The sequence below is a fragment of the Carassius carassius genome, chromosome 17 (assembly GCF_963082965.1).
Source record: "Carassius carassius chromosome 17, fCarCar2.1, whole genome shotgun sequence".
NCBI classification, from domain to species: Eukaryota; Metazoa; Chordata; class Actinopteri; order Cypriniformes; family Cyprinidae; genus Carassius; species Carassius carassius.
The window spans coordinates 9,009,913-9,029,875 of record NC_081771.1 but is presented as its reverse complement, the minus strand read 5'-3'; the positions used below and the strand labels follow the sequence as shown (position 1 = coordinate 9,029,875).

General features: G+C 37.8%; 1 protein-coding gene across 1 annotated transcript; it reads left to right on the top strand.

The window, feature by feature from the left end:
• The first annotated feature begins 7,705 nt into the window (after positions 1 to 7,705).
• On the top strand, positions 7,706 to 19,918 carry LOC132160956 (ectonucleoside triphosphate diphosphohydrolase 8-like). Its single transcript, XM_059570711.1, has 10 exons — positions 7,706 to 7,842; positions 8,079 to 8,213; positions 14,653 to 14,770; positions 15,075 to 15,225; positions 15,391 to 15,550; positions 16,202 to 16,432; positions 16,583 to 16,849; positions 17,531 to 17,641; positions 18,573 to 18,707; positions 19,085 to 19,918. Exons 2-10 carry the CDS (start codon positions 8,088 to 8,090, stop codon positions 19,277 to 19,279), a joined length of 1,494 nt encoding a protein of 497 aa, XP_059426694.1. The 5' UTR covers positions 7,706 to 7,842; positions 8,079 to 8,087; the 3' UTR covers positions 19,280 to 19,918.
• Positions 19,919 to 19,963: the final 45 nt, after the last annotated feature.

Sequence of the window (19,963 nt, the reverse complement as noted above, 5' to 3'; positions counted from 1 at the left end):
GGGTTGTAGCCTACAAACTCCAGTATAGCTACAAAACATAAAGCAACTGTAATTTTGGTGGGAAAAACAACACAAGAGGGATTTAACAATGATATTAATGATGTAACATTTTATGGTAGCCTATTAGTTGGATAGATTCCAACTGTTTTATAAAATGACAGAAATTATCATTAGGCTAGGCTATATATCAACATTTCAAAAGATGGTTAAAAAGATCTTAACTTACCTAATTTGCGGCAACTTATTTATTTTTATTTTATTTATTTACTAAGTATGAGATTACAAAATTCCAATGGTTTTGCATGTTGTTTTTAAAAACCTATAATTCAAATTCAAAATCCTTTTGAATTAGAATACTTTTGTGAATTTTATCAAAATTCAAATGCTATGAAATTTTACTATTAGGCTATATTTCCTGGATTTGTATTATTATTATTTTATTATTATTATTACGTAAAATAGGCTAAAAAAAAAGATTGAATGGTTTATATTGTTTGTTTTTTATTTGTAAATTTTAGCTGAACTGTTATGGTTAATATATGATACATACTGCATCATTTAAAATTCTTAGAAATTAAAGAAAAGTCGATGTGGTTGAGAGACATATGGTATAAAAACAAATGATTTGATGAGATGAGTGTAAAACAGGGAAGTCAGCATTTTTTTCAAAATGGTTAAATAGGGTTAATCCTTTTTACGAAAGATCTGTGTGCCAGCCTGGTGAAGGAGTGGATGCCGAGTTGCCATATCCTTCATACTGATATTAATTTTATTATTACATGATTTCTTGTTTGACTATTAATCAAATTATGGCAAGAGTGAAATGTGTAACCTTATGTGCGCTTATGAGATATAAAAGAATCCTGTTCTACCCTGCATTTCTTTTCCTCAAGATAAATGTCCACATATTATGTGTGTGTGTCCAACCGTAATGATAAGACACTCGCCAGTGCTAGAAAGCCTTGAATTTTAGATAAGTTCTCTGTGTATGTGTGTTAGTATCTGTCTGTACAGGGAGAAGCTCAGACAGTCCCAGGACAAACGATCAACTGCCAGTGTCCAGCGTATCAGATATACGTCTTTGGAGAGTTTATCTAGGTTTTGGAACCAATCAGAATTTTGTTGACTTATGTATTGACGCAATTAGTATCATCTGTCAGGGTATAACTGTGGTTGATTTTGAGTGGTACGGGAGACGGCCTACGAACTCCGTCGAGAGTATTGAAGCTGACTTCTGCTGATGAAATTGCAAACTATTTTCTTCAAGTAAAATTATTATTATTAATTGAACTCATCTCTGACTCCTGGTCTTCATTGCGACATATCTGGTCCTTGGGTTTTAACTGTAAATTCCCCTACACTGGTATATAGTTACACCACTGCAGTGTGTGGTTCACATTTCAATGAATACACAAAATGAGTAAATTTTATTCAGTTCATAATACATATGTGTATTCTGTAATGCTGCAGCCTAGTCATAATGAAATTAAGCAGGTAAACAAAGTAAATGTTGAACAAATATTATAAAGTGTGTTCATTCAGCCTGATTGATTGTGTCAAGAGGCTGGTCTATTCAAAAAGTCTTCTCCATTTTTAAAAACACCAGCTTACACAAAGCTTTGACCTTTATTTTGGTCAAAGGTAATTATTTATTGTATAACACATAATTGACCTGTCAAACCCACATACAAAAATGACATTATAAAATATTTAATGGTTTAGATAGTTTGCACAGTGAATAATCTGACAAAATGCTGATAAAGAAGAATAATGGGGTAACAAGCATAAATCTTGGTGTGGCTCAACAGTTTATGACCTGTCCCCAATAAAACAACAAGGTTTATTACATGTACACGTTGCCTTACTATGCATAATTGCTATAAGTGTATGCTTTAACCAGGGGAGTTGTAATGGGTGGGGGGTTATTGGGGGAGAGGTTGGGGGGTGAGTCAATGATGTTCAGGGGGCCCGGAAACAATAGCAGCACCCTTGGTTTTAACATTCATTTACCACTGGAATCAAATTAGACCTGGACAGTCTCTTTAAAATTACAGAAAGAACAAATAATTTAAATTATTATTCTACCTTAAACATTGCATTGTATGCACTGAACACTTCAGTAATGGAATGAATTTCAATTTAATTAAAAGTTTACTCGGACAGAGAAAAATCCCCAAATAAATGTACAAATGATTTACTATTTTCAAGACTTTTTTAATTGTTATGAAGCAGCAAATATAATTACGCCATTCACATTTTATATGAATAAAATTGTATAACACAATTGTCATAGATTATTCTTCTAGCAATTAACTGATAAGATGAATCAGGTCTATTAGATAAGTTTTTACTGAGTCTGAGAAGCAGTTTTAGATTATTAACCAACAGCGTGCAATATATCACCAGCTACAAGATAAATTCATCTAATTGTATTTGCAAAAATGTTAGAAAACAGAAAATATCTACATTTAAATTTAGTAAGATTTCATAAGAAATTGTACATTTGTAATGACTGTATTATAAAGAAAATATAGACAACATATACATTATATTTTTGTATAAAACATATGCTCATATTTTCTACAAAACTATAATGTATATGTTGTCTATATATTTTTTTATAATACAGTCATTACAAATGTACAATTTATTATGAAATCTTACTAAATTTAAATGTAGATATTACATTATTATCGTACATACATAGTAATTAGGAGTGTGATGTGTCTCACGAGATCTAACTGGTCTCGTGAGAATGTGACTATATCCTCACCCAGGGCCGGGTTTCCCGATAAGGATTGATCTTACCACTTAATGTATGGCGCAGACGTGCGGTTTCATTTTCTACCACATAGTCTATGTTTTCTACAAAGAATTGTGCCTGACGCTCAAGGTGATTTCAGCGTCTGTCGTCTCACTGAGGATGTAAACACATAAACAACATCTCCAGAACTGCTTAATGATTCACTTCATGAGCATCTGACCATTTGATTAAAACTAGCGTCATATCTCTTACACAGAAATGTAAAGGTATTAGTGGCAACCCGTCAAAATAAAAGTCCGGTAAGTTACTATTTTTCAGTAGAATGTACACAGCCTACTACTACTACCACTACTAAAATTAAACAAACATTATTTTTTAAGGCTTAATCACACAATATCTCTTCCATGTATTCATTTTAATAGTAAATCCCCTTTGTTTGCCAAAAAAGAAAGTTTGCTTAATTTTTAATAATTAAAAGATAAATGATAAATGAAATTAATGTTTTATGTCTACATTTGATAACCAGAGTAATGTAAATATAGACTTTCTGAGGGGAAAAATATTCATAAGGCTACTTTAAGAACAAATTATGTTAATTAATTTTGTTGTTTACGCATTGAAAAAATTAGACATGCTAAAACCCATCGTTTCATCACAATTTCACCATCAAGTTAGGCACATCAACCATAACTCCTTCAAAAACAGCTAGAAGCCTTGGAGTTATGATTGATGATCAGCTGACTTTCTCAGACCACATTGCTAAAACTGTCCGATCCTGCAGATTTGCTTTATTCAACATCAAGAAGATCAAGCCCTTACTTTTGGAACATGCTGCACAACTCCTTGTTCAAGCTCTTGTTCTGTCCAGGCTGGACTATTGCAATGCCCTCTTGTCAGGTCTTCTAGCCAGTTCTATCAAACCTTTACAATTAATTCAGAACGCGGCAGCAAGATTAATTTTTAATGTATTATTTATAAAAATAATACACGTCACACCTCTGTTTATCAATTTGCACCGGCTTCCAATAGCTGCTCGCATAAAATTCAAGGCATTGATGTTTGCCTACAAAACTACCACTGGCTCTTCACCCATTAAATTTGTTACTTCAGACTTATGTGCCCTCTAGAAGCTTGCGTTCTGCAAGTGAACGTCGATTGATTGTGCCATCCCAAAGAAGCACAAAGTCACTTTTACGGACTTTAAAATTAAATGTTCCCTCCTGGTGGAATGACCTCCCCAACTCTATCCGGACAGCTGAGTCCTTAGCCATCTCCAAGAATCGGCTTAAAACACATCTCTTCCATCTTTATTTGACCCTCTAACTTTAACACTCACTACTCTAATTCTATTCCTTAAAAAAATCTAACCACCTTTATAATTTTTTTGTATTCTATTTTCTTTTCATTTATTATGCAATTGTATGTGTGTGTATGTGTGTGTGTGTGTGTGTGTGTGTGTGTGTGTGTGTGTGTGTGTGTGTGTGTGTGTGTGTGTGTGTGTGTGTGTGTGTGTGTGTGTGTGTGTGTATGTGAAAGGATCTCTAACACTAGCTTGCTCTATTCTTTTTTTATTCTATCGGTTTTCTTTTTTCTTTTTTTATTATTATTTTATTTATTATATTATTTAAAATCCCATGCTACGTGTACTGTGTTAACCTAACTGAGACTTGTTATAGCACTTATATATCATTGCTCTTTTTGTTGTTTTTGATTGCTTCCACTGTCTTCATCTGTAAGTTGCTTTGGATAAAAGTGTCTGCTAAATGAATAAATGTAAATGTAAAACAGAATTTGCTAACAATAAAAATATAAATGATTTAGAAAGAAAAAATAAAACATTTCATAGGGCCCTAAACATGTAATTAAAAAAAAACTTAATAAATTGATTAGAAAATGTATATGTTTAATGTTTTTAATTAATTAGAAATGCTTTTTAATTAATACAATTTAATTTAACTATTAAGAAGGAGTTGAGAAAAAAATTAAACTGAAAAAAGCAATACAGAACAATTAAAATGGAAAAAAAAATAATTTTATGGATTTCATAGGGTCCTTACTCTCCCTCAGTCTTGCTGTGCCTCCCAGTTTGGGAACCACTGCTTTATTCTTTTAAATGGATACATTAATTGTGTTTATTATATATATATATATATATATATATATATATATATATATTATAAGCATGGATATCAGTTTACCAAATAATAAGCTTGACTGACTGCTTCACTTCCACTTTAAAGGGATATTTGTGTTGTGTATTATTTATTTTTATTCATACTAACTATAATTTATGTTAATTTCAGATGAGTTCATGGCAAAACCTTCTGCACTGTTTACATATTGTTTATTCCTTCATTAAATTTATTAAAATAGATGTTTAATTTCATAAAGTACAAGTTGATTTAAAAATGCACCTACTTTTTTGCATTTGTGTTTTTCATTTGAATAAAATACTTTTTCCCCATATACTTCATCATTGAGGATTTCTTTAAAAAAAGTAAAACGATCTTGTCTCGTCTCATTCTCGTGAACCCAGTCTCATGTCTCGTCTCATCTTGTGGGATAAGTGTCTCGTCACACCCCTAATAGTCATGGTCTTTCTTTTCTACTATTTCTTACTGTTTTTGAACTATCATTTTTATATGCCCTCTGAAGACATAGTGTCCTGTCGTTTTCCACTGAGGAAAATGGACAGTTAAATATGTTCCTGGTAGAAGAAGAAGCTTCTTCCTCATCCTACTTTAACCAGTATTATGAAATTTACTGTACAAATAAAAATGCACTGAATTGTTTGAAATGAATACTGTATATGGTATGAACATTATGTGGCTCAAGCAATGAGTCCCAAACCTGTTGATAGTGTCACGGTACCCACAGGATTATCAAACAGATATTTATGCACCTGTCATTTACTGCTATTACTTAGGCTATCTATTGTTTGCAGGCTCGAATGTTCAAAACGTGAACATCTGAACACATAAGGGAGTTAGCAACAGGTGTGATTGCGTGATTAAGAACAACAGCTTATGACAGCAGAAGGTATTCATACCAGATTTAAGTGGTGATTTATGATACGTCCTGACCAAACCGTGTCTTTTTTCTCTCTAATTGAAAATTGAGCGTGACCGTGAGCGATTAGTTTTCTTTGTGTGGAAGCACATGGTTAGCTGCAAATCCCTCAATCAGGATGCTGAGGTGATTAAGCTAAAAGGACACACGAGAGTGTTTGTCACACGTGTTCCGAATCTTATCAGCCATGTCCATAGAAATGCACAGTTAAAGAGTTTGTTCATACTAGTAATCCAATTTAGATTATGCGACACTATTTAGTATTAACTAGTTGCTTATTAGCATGTATATTGCTAGTATATTGGCTGTTTATTAGTACTATTAGGACATATTAATGCCTTGTAAAATGTAAAATAGTTTCAATAAGTACAATAAGTAAGTAATGCACTCAATTGCCATGTCCTGTATAGCTGAATAAAGAAGTATGTTGAAGCTCATTCAAAGTTAACATAACATTTAGACAAGCCTGTGAAATACTGGGAGAATATAGTCTAGTCAGATGAGACAAAAGTGGTACTCTTTTAATGCCATATGTTTGGGGGTCAAAAGGCACATCACCTCAAAACATCATAGTGTAGCACTGGCAAAACTGATATAATTGAAGGAAGGATGAATGGAAACAGAGACATTCTTGATAAAAATTTGCTGACATCCACCAGAATGATGAAGATGAAACAAGGGTGGAAATTCCAGCGATTCCAGCCAATATTTTTTCTTGTACATTTTTTCTGTGACAGAAATATATCAGTCAGTGGACGTCATGCACCAAAGGGTATAATTCTGCCAATGGGACTATATATAGATTCTGCATTATTTTGTATGTTTCATTAATGTTATGGTTATATACTCTTGAATGGTTTTATTGAACAGAAATATTAAATAGTCTTTCTTTCAATGCTTACAGCCTATATTTATTTATTAGGTCATATAAAAGTGTAAGCATGTATGCATGTATAGGCTACTGTATGAGTGCAGATATATGATTGTGTTTGAGTGTGTGTGTGCTTGTGTGTGTTTGTATTAGCACTCACGTTCATGAATAGCCCAACACCATTTGACTTGTGTGTTTCGAACAGAAAAATAAAGATCTTTGAAAAATCTCTGTATTAGCACTTTAGCACAAAAAAAAGTTAATGACTAAGTTGAAAAGATGAGGCTTGAAAATATAATTATAACAGATAACAATAACTGTGGCTTCGTTAGGAATACCGGCTTTCACGTAATTGATTTGCAATGCATGCTGAGTCATTTTGCTCAAGTTTACTCAACTCTCTTGTTATTTCAAATAATTACTTAAACTTTTCTGTTTTAAACACATTTATTCTAAGAATAAATATCATAGGTTAACCATATTTCCTTATATTGTGAAAGAGGTTCATCCTGTAATAATATTCTTCTAAAAATGGTAATAAAATAAAATTAAAATAAAATAAAAATAGCCTTATAATAATAATGGTGCTTTTCAGTAAAACCTGTCTGTGTAAATTTGTAAGTGCTCTATCTACACTGTTAAACCCAAGGACTTTAACACAACAGAGTCAAAGAGAGATTAGTTATTAAGTAACAGTTGTTATTGTTGAATGAGGTTAGTGCATGCTTTTAGTTCTATTCAGATAAGGTTGTTTATCAGTTCCCATGTATCAGAGGACATCCTGTCAAATTCTTAAGAAAACGTCCTGAAAATGTGACATAAAAATAAAAGCAAATATTTGGTCCAAATGAAACGTTAAGGTTGTAAACCTCAGGGTGTGTGTCTGAGTGTGGTGTAGTACCTGTGTGTGAAAGAGGAAAAGTTACTGGATGTGTTATGTGTGTGTGTGTGTGTGTGTGTGTGTGTAATGATCCGAAGATATACTGGGGAAGTGGGAGTATAACTTCAGTTCCCAGAGATCCGGGCTGGAGTGAAGGTGTGGTGGTTTCAGCATACCTGTCTTCTGTACACGGGCACGTATAGCCACACTGTGTTCAATAAGAAAATTCATCCAGACAGGTAAAGGAGAGGGAAGAAGGTACGGCACTTGCTTTCGATCTGATTTGTTACTTTTATGTGTCTCTGCCTGCCAGTCAGCTTTAAAATGAAAAGGATTTATTGAAGATATCAGTTAATAATTGATTATTTTAAACTTGTACAACTTGTAGAATTAAAGGAGCATGTGAAGTGTAAACAAAGCTATGACAAATTAATGCATATATGTGATGCATAGTCCTTGTACCTGTAGTGCTTATTTATTTTGTTTGTGGACAGATTGCAGATATGGGAGTTCAGATGAAAGCTTTATTGCTGGGTGCTGCAATGGCAGCCGTAGCCTGTACAACCATCATCGCTTTGGTTCTTTCTCTTGCTAATCATCAGAATTTGGATCAGCCATACTCAACGCAGGTGCAAAGATGTTCAACTTTCAGTTAAGATCTGCTTTTGTATATATTTTATTAGATTAATCCATTTCCGAGTTGTAAAAGAAAAACTCCTCATGAATATTTTTTTCAATATTTTAGTCACATCTGTAATTTGTTGTCTTTGAAACATTAAAAATAAGTTATTTTTTATGTTACACTTTTCAAAGGTCACCTTCTGAGCTATGAAGGTAAATGAAAATTTATGCATGAGCACTTTGAGTAGGGCAATAAAGAGAGAGGAAAGTATTGGGGGAAAGAAGGAAATGGGATCGGCTCATGACATTTAAACCTGCATCCGTGAACACATAACTCTTATGCAGAGGTGGGTAGAGTACCCAAAAACTGTACTCAAGTAAAAGTAAAGTACTTCTTGAAATATTTACTCAAGTAAAAGTAAAAGTACTAGTCTTGAATATTTACTTGAGTAAGAGTAAAAGAGTATCGGATAAAAAATCTACTCAAGTAGTTAGTTACTAGTTACTTTGGGTCATATATACTGAGCCTATTTTTATTTAGATATATAGATAAAATGTATGTAATGTATGTGTGCGTGTATAAATGTATATATTTCATCAGCCTTTACTCCAATTTATGTAATTTATTATAAAACCCTGTCTGTTTACTTAAGTAACAGATATAGGTGTCATGCCATAACATATTTTTAATACGACTGACTTTATATTAAATGTGAGTTTAACATTGAAAGTTAATGTGATATAAATATTGCTACTAATCTTTCATTGTTCAGAAAGAGAGCAAATAACATTTACATTATCAAAGATCATTTTCACTGACAGTCTTGATTCTTGAGTCTGAGATTTCAATTACTCTCAGAAACTCCCATCAAAATCACTGAAACTTCTAACACTGTGAAATCAATATCTTAATCAAAGATTCGTAAACACATCTGCACTTTGTTGTTTCTGACGAGAGAATTCGCCAGAAAGAGGTATTCAGTCAGCAAGCGAGTGAAGGAAGCACCGGCATTTTAGCGATGACTCATCGGAACACCTCTGATTGGCCAATGCTTTAATAAGCTCAAAAGAATCATGTGTGATTGGTTATAATGCGCAGTGCTGTAAAAACACATCTATCTCTGGCTCAGCGCCAGCAAGCAATCACAGATCTGAATTTAGCAGCTGATGATATGACTTGCTGAACGTACTCGCACCAGTGTGATTGTATTAAAATTAATAAAATCTTAATCGGCTATTTTTTGTCTTTTGGAAGCTGCTTTCAACTTGACTCCCCTCTGTTATAAGCCACACACGTACAACAAACTAATGTCAGAGGTATCGTGTACTGTAATCGAATGTAGCCCAAGTTATTACCTGTTAAACAGTAGACAGCACACGCGGTGTTCATCTAATAAGGATCTCCATCGCAAGCAAATAATAGCCTTTGCAGATTTGCTTTCAATTCAGTGCAGTTCCAGCCACGTTTTCAACGCTGCTGATGTTAAACGTTACAACTCTGAATGAACCACTTTAGACGCTCAGCGCGTGCGGCAGGGATCTGAACGACTCATTCAAACTGATTCATGAACCAATTCACTCGATTGCCAATTGGTTTGATCACGCCTTTGAACAGAATTTACTCAAAAGAATGAATCATTCGCGAATGGGCATCGCTCATTCCCCAGAGAAAAGCAGACGGTGCGTTTGGAATAAACTGAAGCATTTATAACATTTATTGCATTAAGATAAAGTAACGAGAGGAGCGTCGCCCACAGTAACGAAGTAAAAGTACAGATTTTCCCCAAAAAATTTACTCAAGTAAGAATATAAAGGACCCATCTTTAAATATACTCCGAAAAGTATTAGTTACCCAAAATAATTACTCAAGTAAATGTAACGAAGTAAATGTAACTCGTTACTACTGTGAGTCGTGTCCCGGGCACCTATCAGCGTCGCTCTGGCAACGGAGGAGATCCACCTGCACTCAATCATCGCGGGCTGATTGGTCCCAGCTGAAAGCGCTCAGAGACGGACTACAAAAGCTGCACCCGAGAGGATACGGGGGAGAAAGCTCTCCAAAGCAACGCCAGTTAATGTTGGGTCTCTTATCTCTACAGAAAGCAAACGACCGACCAGCCCGCCACCTGAGCACCGGACACCGATTCCCCTTGCACTCAGCCGGCCGGCAAACAGGATCACGCAGCACAGAGGACGGGCACCGGACACTACTGGCACATTCACAATCACTGTCTTTAATAAACACACCCTCCGGGGCTTCACCAATTCATCTGCCGTGTGATTCTTCAGCCCGCGACACTGGTGGAGAATGCGGGCAAACTGCTGAAGAATCACCGGCATCACCACTCCAGAACCTCACCGATTTGTTTGTTTTTCTTCCCCCTTCTCTGTGTGTCGTCAGGCGGTGACTCCTCCCCAGCTATGGAAGAAGTCCTTAAACACCTGACGGAGATCAGTATTCGACAGCAGCAAATTGTGGACCATATGGCCACACGGCAGGGAGAGACGGAGCGTGAAGTCGCTGCTCTCCGCTTCGCGGCTGCCCAGCGAGTACCGCTGCCGGATCCTCGCGCTCAAGCCACCCAGCTCCTGCCGAAGATGACTGTCCACGATGACGCGGCCCACTACCTCGGCATGTTCGAGTCCGTAGCCACTCGGGAGGATTGGCCTCGCGATAGTTGGGCACGGATACTGGCCCCGCTGCTGACAGGGGAACCCCAGCAGGCCTATTTCTCCATGTCAGCGAGCCAGAGAGAATCGTACGACGAACTACGGAAGGAAATCCTGGCCCGGGCTGGGCTGTCTCCCATCGATGCGGCCCAACTATTCCGGACATGGGAGTACAACGGCCGGTTGCCAGCCCGTGCCCAAGCCGCCGAACTCAACCGCCTCGCCCATCATTGGTTGCTCACCGGGGACCCCAGCGCTGCCCAAGTGGCCGAACGCGTCGTCATGGACCGGTATCTGCATGCCCTACCACACCCCCTTCGACAGGCAGCCGGAATGAGGAACCCAGGGACCTTAGGAGAACTCGTCGAGGCAGTCGAGCTAGCGGAGGCGACGTTGCGACGAGAGGCTGGGGAGCGAGCACCGCCGTTTCCCCGGAGGGTGTACCAGGAGCGACGCACGCCAGAGGGCACCCAGCGCGCAGTCAGCAGGTCGGCGGTTCCCGGCATACAGGATGAGCCCATGCCAACGGAGCCACCGCCCTCACCCAATCGCCCTTGGCTGGCAGGCTGTGCAGTGCATCTGGACCCACCGCGAGGGACCCCCCAGCCGAGGTTTTCATCAACGGCCGACCGTTTACCGCTTTGCTCGACTCTGGGAGCACCGTAAGCCTGGTCCAGTCCTCCATACTTCCCCCACGGGCGGGAACCAAGGCTCGCATGCCCATCCCCTGCGTTCCACGGTGACACCCAAAGTGTACCTACCCGAGTAGTGACCATCTCCACCAAGACCGGCACCGGGCCCCTGGAAGTGGGCGTGGTCAAGGACCTACCGGTACCTGTGCTGCTGGGGAGAGACTGGCCAGGCTTGGAGCAACTCCTCACCCAAGCTACCCAGCCTGCCAGCCCTGCCGGGAACCGCCGGAAAAAGAAGGACCACCGCCGAGCTCCCCGACCGAACCCTGTCCTCCTGGCCTCGGACAGCGCCCGAGATGGTGAGTCCCCCCCCCCCCCCAGTTCTAACCTCTTTTATGATGTCTTCCAGCAGGTTAGGGGTGGGGGAAAATTTATGGAGGAACAGCTCGGGGATGATCGCCTAAAACATTGCTGGAAGCAAGTCCGGGTGCTTGAGGGAAAGGAGGTCCTTCCACCACCGCACCCGACCCCACACTTTGTGGTCCAGTTTCATTTCCACGCTCGACCTCACCAAAGGCTACTGGCAGGTCCCATTAACAGAGCCCACCAAAGCCAAGACCGGCTTCTCCACCCCCAGTGGCCACTGGCAGTACCGGGTTCTCCCCTTTGGGCTGCACGGAGCTCCAGCAACCTTCCAACGGATGATGGACATCGTGCTGAGACCCCTTCAGACTTATGCCACGGCCTACATCGATGATGTCGTCATCCACTCGGAGACCTGAGAGGACCACCTGGAGCGGCTCCGGAGGGTGCTTCTCGAACTGCGGCGGGCTGGGCTCACCGCCAATCCCAGGAAATGTCACCTGGCCCTACCTGAAGCAAAGTACCTCGGTTTCCGGGTGGGCCGGGGTCTGGTCCGCCCACAGGAAGGAAAAGCAGGTACGGGCCTTTTTGGGATTGGCGGGGTACTATAGGTGCTTTATACCTAACTTCTCCTCCCTAGCGGCCGTCCTGACAGACCTCACCAAGAAGGGACAGCCGGAGAAAGTGAGATGGGGACCCCCGGAAGAGGAGGCGTTCAAGGGGATAAAAGCGGCGCTCACGTCCGAACCGGTATTACGCGCCCCTAACTTTAACTGTCCCTTCTTGTTGCAGACGGACGCATCCGACACTGGGTTGGGAGCCGTGTTATCCCAAATACGAGACGGTGAGGAACACCCGGTGGTCTACATCAGCCGAAAGCTGTCCACAACTGAACAGCGGTACGCGGCGGTGGAGAAGGAGGCGTTGGCCGTCAAGTGGGCAGTCCTGGAGCTGAAATATTATCTCCTGGGACGGAAGTTCACCCTCATCACTGATCACGCTCCTTTGCAATGGATGGCCCGGGCTAAGGATACCAATGCCCGGGTGACACGATGGTTCCTAGCGCTCCAGGACTTCCACTTTGACGTGCGACATCAAGCTGGAACCGCCAACGCCAATGCAGATGGACTCTCCCGTCTGTGGACAGCTTTCGCAGGTCTGTCAGGTATGACTTCCCCCCCAGCCCCCATTTCCCCACTCGCCCGAGGGACCAGGACGACGCTTAGGGGGGGGGGGAGTGTGAGTCGTGTCCCGGGCACCTATCAGCGTCGCCCTGGATACGGAGATCCACCTGCACTCAATCACCGCAGGCTGATCGGTCCCAGCTGAAAGCGCTCAGAGACGGACTACAAAAGCTGCACCCGAGAGGATACGGGGGAGAAAGCTCTCCAAAGCAACGCCAGCTAATGTTGGGTCTCTTATCTCTACAGAAAGCGAACGACCGACCAGCCCGCCACCTGAGCACGGGACACCGATTCCCCTTGCACTCAGCCGGCCGGCAAACAGGATCACGCAGCACAGAGGATGAGCACCGGACACTACTGGCACATTCACAATCACTGTCTTTAATAAACACACCCTCCAGGGCTTCAACAATTCCTCTCAGCCTGCCGTGTGATTCTTCAGCCCGCGACACTACCCACCTCTGCTCTTATGTGTCAACACATGCACTAGTGATAACCTTTTGACATCACACAATGTGTCTATTTGTAAGATATTCATGAGTAGAATTTAGATTTTTTTTAAGGACATACAATTAACTCCTTTTAAAAACCTTTTAAAAACAAACATTCAAAAATAACAATAACACTTTACAACTAACTATACATGTTAACATTTTCAAGATGTTATATTAGAATTAACCTAAAGTAATAAATTCTGTAATACTTTACAATAAGGTTCCCTTTGTTAACATTAGTCACCTATATGTGTTTTAAAGTATTTATTATTCTCAGTTAATGCTCTCATGTAATACATTATTTAAAACCAAAGTTGTATCTGTTAATATTAGTTAATTGATCTCAGTAAACATGAACTAACAAGAAATCTTTGAACTGAATGTTTAACAATAATAAATACTAAATAACAACTATATTGTTCATTGTAGTTGAAGTATTAACTAAGGTTAACTAATCAGAGCGTGCCGTGTTAGCATAAATTCTGATATTATTCATTATTAATACATAATTTCTAATACATTAACTATTGTAAATAAATGGAACCTTAATGTAAACCAAAATAACTATATGAAGTTATTTATTAAGTTATTTGAACTATACATCACCTGACAATACCAGAAAACAGTTCTATTGTATTCACTTGTCAAGAAAGTGTTAACAGAAGTGATTAACTGATGCCGATATCTATGGACTTTTATTGTAATCAACTAGCTATTTGCTTTTACTGTTGGTGTTTAAATCAATTTTAATATCAAAATGTTAGTGAGAAGAAGAAAGATAAAAACAAAAAACTTTTAGATATCAATTGACATGTCATGGATATTGGTTATGGTCATCTTTCATGTTGAATCCATCTTTAGTAATCTAATATAAGAATATAAGACCTATATCATTTAAGACCACAATTATACCAAACAACAAAATAAACTTTACACAATTCCTCAACACAACCTATTTTCATTAATCCTGTGGTATAATATAATAATTACAATCAAACATGTTCTCTCGGGATGTGTGTTTTTCCCTCAAGCAAGTTTTTCAAGTAAGCACACCGATATAAAGATTCATCCAAATTTATGGAGCTCTTTGTTTGACTTCATCAGTATGGGATTGTGTTTGATGCCGGCTCCACTCACACGGCCCTCTTCCTGTACCAGTGGCTGGGGAACAAAGAGAACAACACTGGAATAGTCTCTCAAAAACAGAGCTGCGATGTAGATGGTGAGTACAGTGCTGCAAACTTGACCTGCTCTCTGTTCTTGAACATTATAACATTTTGCAGTGATTAAATGATGTCTCATAAGATGTCCAAGCTAAATCTAATGCCTTTATAGTCATTATTACTGCATTCCGTTTATGTTTTTCGAAGGAATACAAATTAAAATGGATAGAAACTAAACGGTTTCAACAGGATCATCACAAAAAATCAGTTTGTCTAAAACAATTTTTTTATACCTGGGAACCCAATGAGACCCCTTGAGAATGCTATACTACTCAACTGTTAAAACACTTTTATTATTTTTAGGTGATGGCATATCCAGCTATGTCCAGAACCCTCCAGCAGCTGGAGAAAGTCTTAAGAAATGCTTGGATGTTGCCAAGGCAGCAGTACCCGAAGGACAGCAGAAAACTACACTTGTGTACCTTGGTGCCACTGCTGGCATGCGGCTTCTTAGGTTGAATTAATGTTTTTATCAACAACTGACTTGTGTGTCATATAAATGGAAAAATATTTAGCTATATTTGCAGAAATAATCAGTGTGCTAGAGTGCAATGATGTTAAGTAGTTTTTGTCTAAAACATGAATGAATAACTGTATTAAATTATCATTGGTTTCACAGCTTACAGAACAAAAGTCTAGCAGACAGCATCCTCGCAGAGGTCACAAAAACAATCCAAAGTTATCCATTTGATTTCCGAGGGGCCAGAATACTCTCTGGCATGGAGGAGGGGGCTTATGGCTGGATCACCATCAACTATCTATTGGAGAGTTTAATTAAAGTGAATAATAGCATTCCAACATTGATGAAATTAGGATCAATAGACTATTAATGCAGAGATTTCAAACATAAAGATCAGGTTTTCTTTTTTATTATTAAATGTAATTTTTTTATTCATTTTATTTATTTAAAAAACATAAATGTAATCCTAACAGACAATGAAATCGATTGTATAATGATTTTATAAGTTCTCATTTCAATATATAATATTTCCTAATATTTCTATATCATTGAATATTTACTTTTTTTTGTCTACTTTTGAAAACATTTAAAAATGTTTATAACAGAAACATATTTACTAATGTAGTTTTCATTTTTGTATCTACTTTTAAAAAAATGTTCAAAATGATTAAAATGTCTATACATGTGTATAGGACAATAGTTCATTACTTTAAATAAATAAATAAAACCAACATCAGTAGGACATAAGTAATTTAAGGTAAAGTTATTACCTTGTCATCTCAGATATCGTAATTCTTTCAAAGGCGAAGCTGTAATACTATATTCATTCTTGCTTTTCATGTTGTTTTGCCAACACAGACAAAACAACATGAGTCAGTCAGTCAACAGTAGAAATTATACCTAATCACGCTTAATCTCTTTGCTTTTAGTAGAAAATCCTGTACCTCAACACTTTTTATCCCCCTTGCAGCACACATTTGAGGGCCTGTGGATCCACCCTAAAGTAGGAAAGATAATTGGAGCTCTAGATCTCGGTGGCTCATCAACACAGATCTCATTCACCCCAAAAGACCCAGTGAAAAACCCAAATTCAGCTTTTAATCTTCAACTCTATGGTTACAAGTATGAGGTGTACACACAGAGCTACTTGTGCTACGGCCAAGACCAGGCTTTGAAGAAAATTCAGGTCTACCTTCACAAGGTTTGTCTTTAAAGGGTTCACTTACATAATTCAATAGATTAGATTTTAGCACATTGCATTTTCTGTATGTAGGTTTGAAAAGAAAGTAAGTAATAAAGTAATAATATGGACACAGCTGAATGTCTGATATGGTGTCTTTGCTTTATCTAGACTAATGGATCATCATCTGTTATCAGTCACCCATGTTACCATGTTGGATATAGCATCAATGTTACTTTGGCTGACCTCTACAACTCCCCCTGTGTGGTCAAACCAAACAATTTTAACCCCACAGCTACAGTCATTTTCTCAGGAACGGGTAACTCATCCCTCTGTCTTTCTCTAATGGAGAACATTGTTAACCTCTCCGACTGTGCATTTTCACCAGAATGTGCCTTCAATGGAGTTTATCAGCCACCGGTCAATGGCGAATTTTTTGTGAGTGTTCCTTACTTTTATCAAATCATTTTTATTAATTACTAGCATTAGATTTCTGTTAGAAAGAAAATAGTTAGCATTTGATTTCAGTTAGAAGGAAATAAAGAGAGAGATGCATTTACACAAAAAACAAACAAACTTTTTTTGTCTATATTTTACATAGCCCAATGTGGACATGGAAAAACACAGACACTGCAACAGAATGTAATATACATTAATATACATTATTTCCTGACACACCATAAGAATTAATATTCTACCTAGGTTGTCTATGTGAATTAGATATCTTAAAGGGAGAGTTCACCTAAAAATGAAAATGTTGTCATCATTTACTCAGCCTTTTTCTTTTTCAGTTTCTTTCTTATCTGTAACATAAAAGAAGATATTTTAAAGCATGCTGGTAATCAAACAGTTGATGCAAGCGCAAAAATATGGCTTTCATGTCATTGTCCTTCAGACAGTCACACTGTCATGATCTCCTGATGTTAAAGGCAAAATCCTTTACTCAGCTGAATCTATCAGAGCAGTTACTGAATCAAAGCATACTTAGGTAGCCTAAATTTAAAAGTTACTATTTTGAATTATGTTAATATCAAAACCATCTCCTATTATTTTTTTGCCTTAATTCATGTTTCCATGTCTCAAAATAAGTCTAACAGCTATATTTTATGTTCATCTCAGGCTTTTTCTGCATACTTTTACACCTTTGACTTCCTTGGACTTGTTCCAAAAGCTCCACTGACCCGTGTTCTTTCCACTATTGATAGCCACTGCAACAAAACCTGGACCACTGTGAGTCCACAATTACTATTACAATACATTGCAATCTTACATTTTATAGTAAAATGACTGGTGAGATGACAAGTGATCAAGTGAATCATAATATGATTACATATTTCCACCTTATTTTTCATTGTGGAAGCAAGGAGTTTTCTGTGAATGGGCGAGACTTTCGACTCATTAGCCGCTGTAGGGGAATAATTAGGGCTGTGAATCTTTGGGTAGGCAGCGATTCGTTTCGATTCACGATTCATAGGTTTTCGATTCGATTCAGGAACGATTTTTGCAATTTTAGAATGAATCAATTCGATTCGATTTACAATTAAATTAGATTCGATTCGATTATAATGATTCGATTCTGCACTCTTTAAGTGCATTCACAGGATTATTTAAATGCTTCTCCTAAATTCTTTAAATGCTTAGTCAGCAGGCAATTACACAGCAGCATTTATGGCTTTAGGTTAAGGAAAAAAAACTTTTGTCTATTGTTAGATGCTAGTTTAATGATGCTTTGGCATGACATGGTATACGTAAAAATGTATGTAAGCCAAGATAAAAAAAAAGAGCTTTAAAAGTATCAGCTAACATTTTGTCACACCAGGGGCATAGCCATCATTTCAGAAGTGACAGAAATGTCAAATACAATCATTTTATGTATAAGAATAAAAACATGAATCAAACTGTAAAACAGTTTTCCCTTCATACCAGTGTGTTCATAATTAAGATTATACATTAAAATAATATGTTAAGACACACCAGTTTGCGATATCAAGCAGTAAAACAAGCGGTTCTGTACAGCTGAAAATATCACACCGAAACCAGACACATTCAATTTACAAATGGCCACGCCCACTCTTACGGGAAAATAAGGTGGATAGTATATCTGATAATGCTATATTCATATATATTCTTGCTGCATTTTTTCTGTAACTTCTTTCTGCAGCTTACTGCTGAGAATCCAACCATCAAGGCAAAATACCTTAAAGATTATTGTGCTTCTGCTCATTATATTATGACTATTCTCCTGAAAGGATATAAGTTCAATAACGCCTGGGATCAAATCTCTTTTGAGAAACAGGTAAGGAACAGTTCATCTCTTTAAATCCCTCCTTTTACCGCAGTGAAGCTGTTCAGTAATATGAGTATATAAATTTCGTGCATACAGTTCAATCCCATCCTTATCAACAAATTGAATATGGATACTCAGTGATTCATAAATCATCAGAGACTCTAATTTAACCTCAGGTTACTTGTTTTGCTCAAGAGCACATTATAGCTCATAAACTGACATCATGTGCTCAACCTGACATAAATCAGTATACCAGATGACCTCTGCTCCAGCAGTATGAGGAAACCTCTTACTTCTGGGAATCTTTCCGTATATGGCTTTTCTCAACTGCCCTGTCAGTATGATGCCAGGATTTCTACTCATATAAGATTGTATGATGGTTACAGGTAGCAGACACAGATGTTGGTTGGACATTGGGCTACATGCTGAACCTGACCAACATGATTCCTTCTGAACGTACCAGAGCGGTGACAGGGGTGCCACACAGTCAATGGGCAGCTCAGATTTTCTTCATCGTATTTGCCCTCTTCCTCAGTCTGCTTATTATAGTCATCCTGTTTGTCCGTGATCTGAGCCACTGAGTTGTGTCATGAGTGTGTGTGTATATACGTTAATATTTATTGCTTATATTTCAGACAACAGATATGAAGATTGATAAGCATCAACACTTTTGACTATTGCTTCATCTGAGCTATGATTTGATATGAGATCTCACAAACAAAGCAATAATCTATGCATTTTGAGATTATGATGACAAAATGAGATGGGATGTTCTTTGTTTTTGAAACATTCTATACCATTTCTAGCTAAATGTAGAATTTCTTTTTGTGGGTAATTTAAGTAGTGTCTTGTTTTGAAGGCTGACTAGTACCTCAATGATTTAGTCTGTGCTAACTAATAATTCATGAAACTGAGTTACAGAGATTTTTCATTAATTTATAAACACTTGAATTGTAAGAGTATAGTTTGTTTTATTAGTTTGTATTCATTTTCACTTCCACTCAGCACTTAAAGCACTTAACAGACATTAAATAAATGTATAATTATATTATTATGTGTGAAACCATTACTGTATTTTGTACATCTTCATAAAATATAGAAATTACTTTCTTCTTAAGCAACAATATATAAGCAGCTTATTTTTTGCCTTTGATTTTTACAGTGTTTTTACACTACCTTCAAAAGTTTAGGGTTGGTAAGACTTTTTTATGTAAAATAAACTTTATTTTTTTAGTTATTTTTTCATTTTATTTATTTATGAAAAA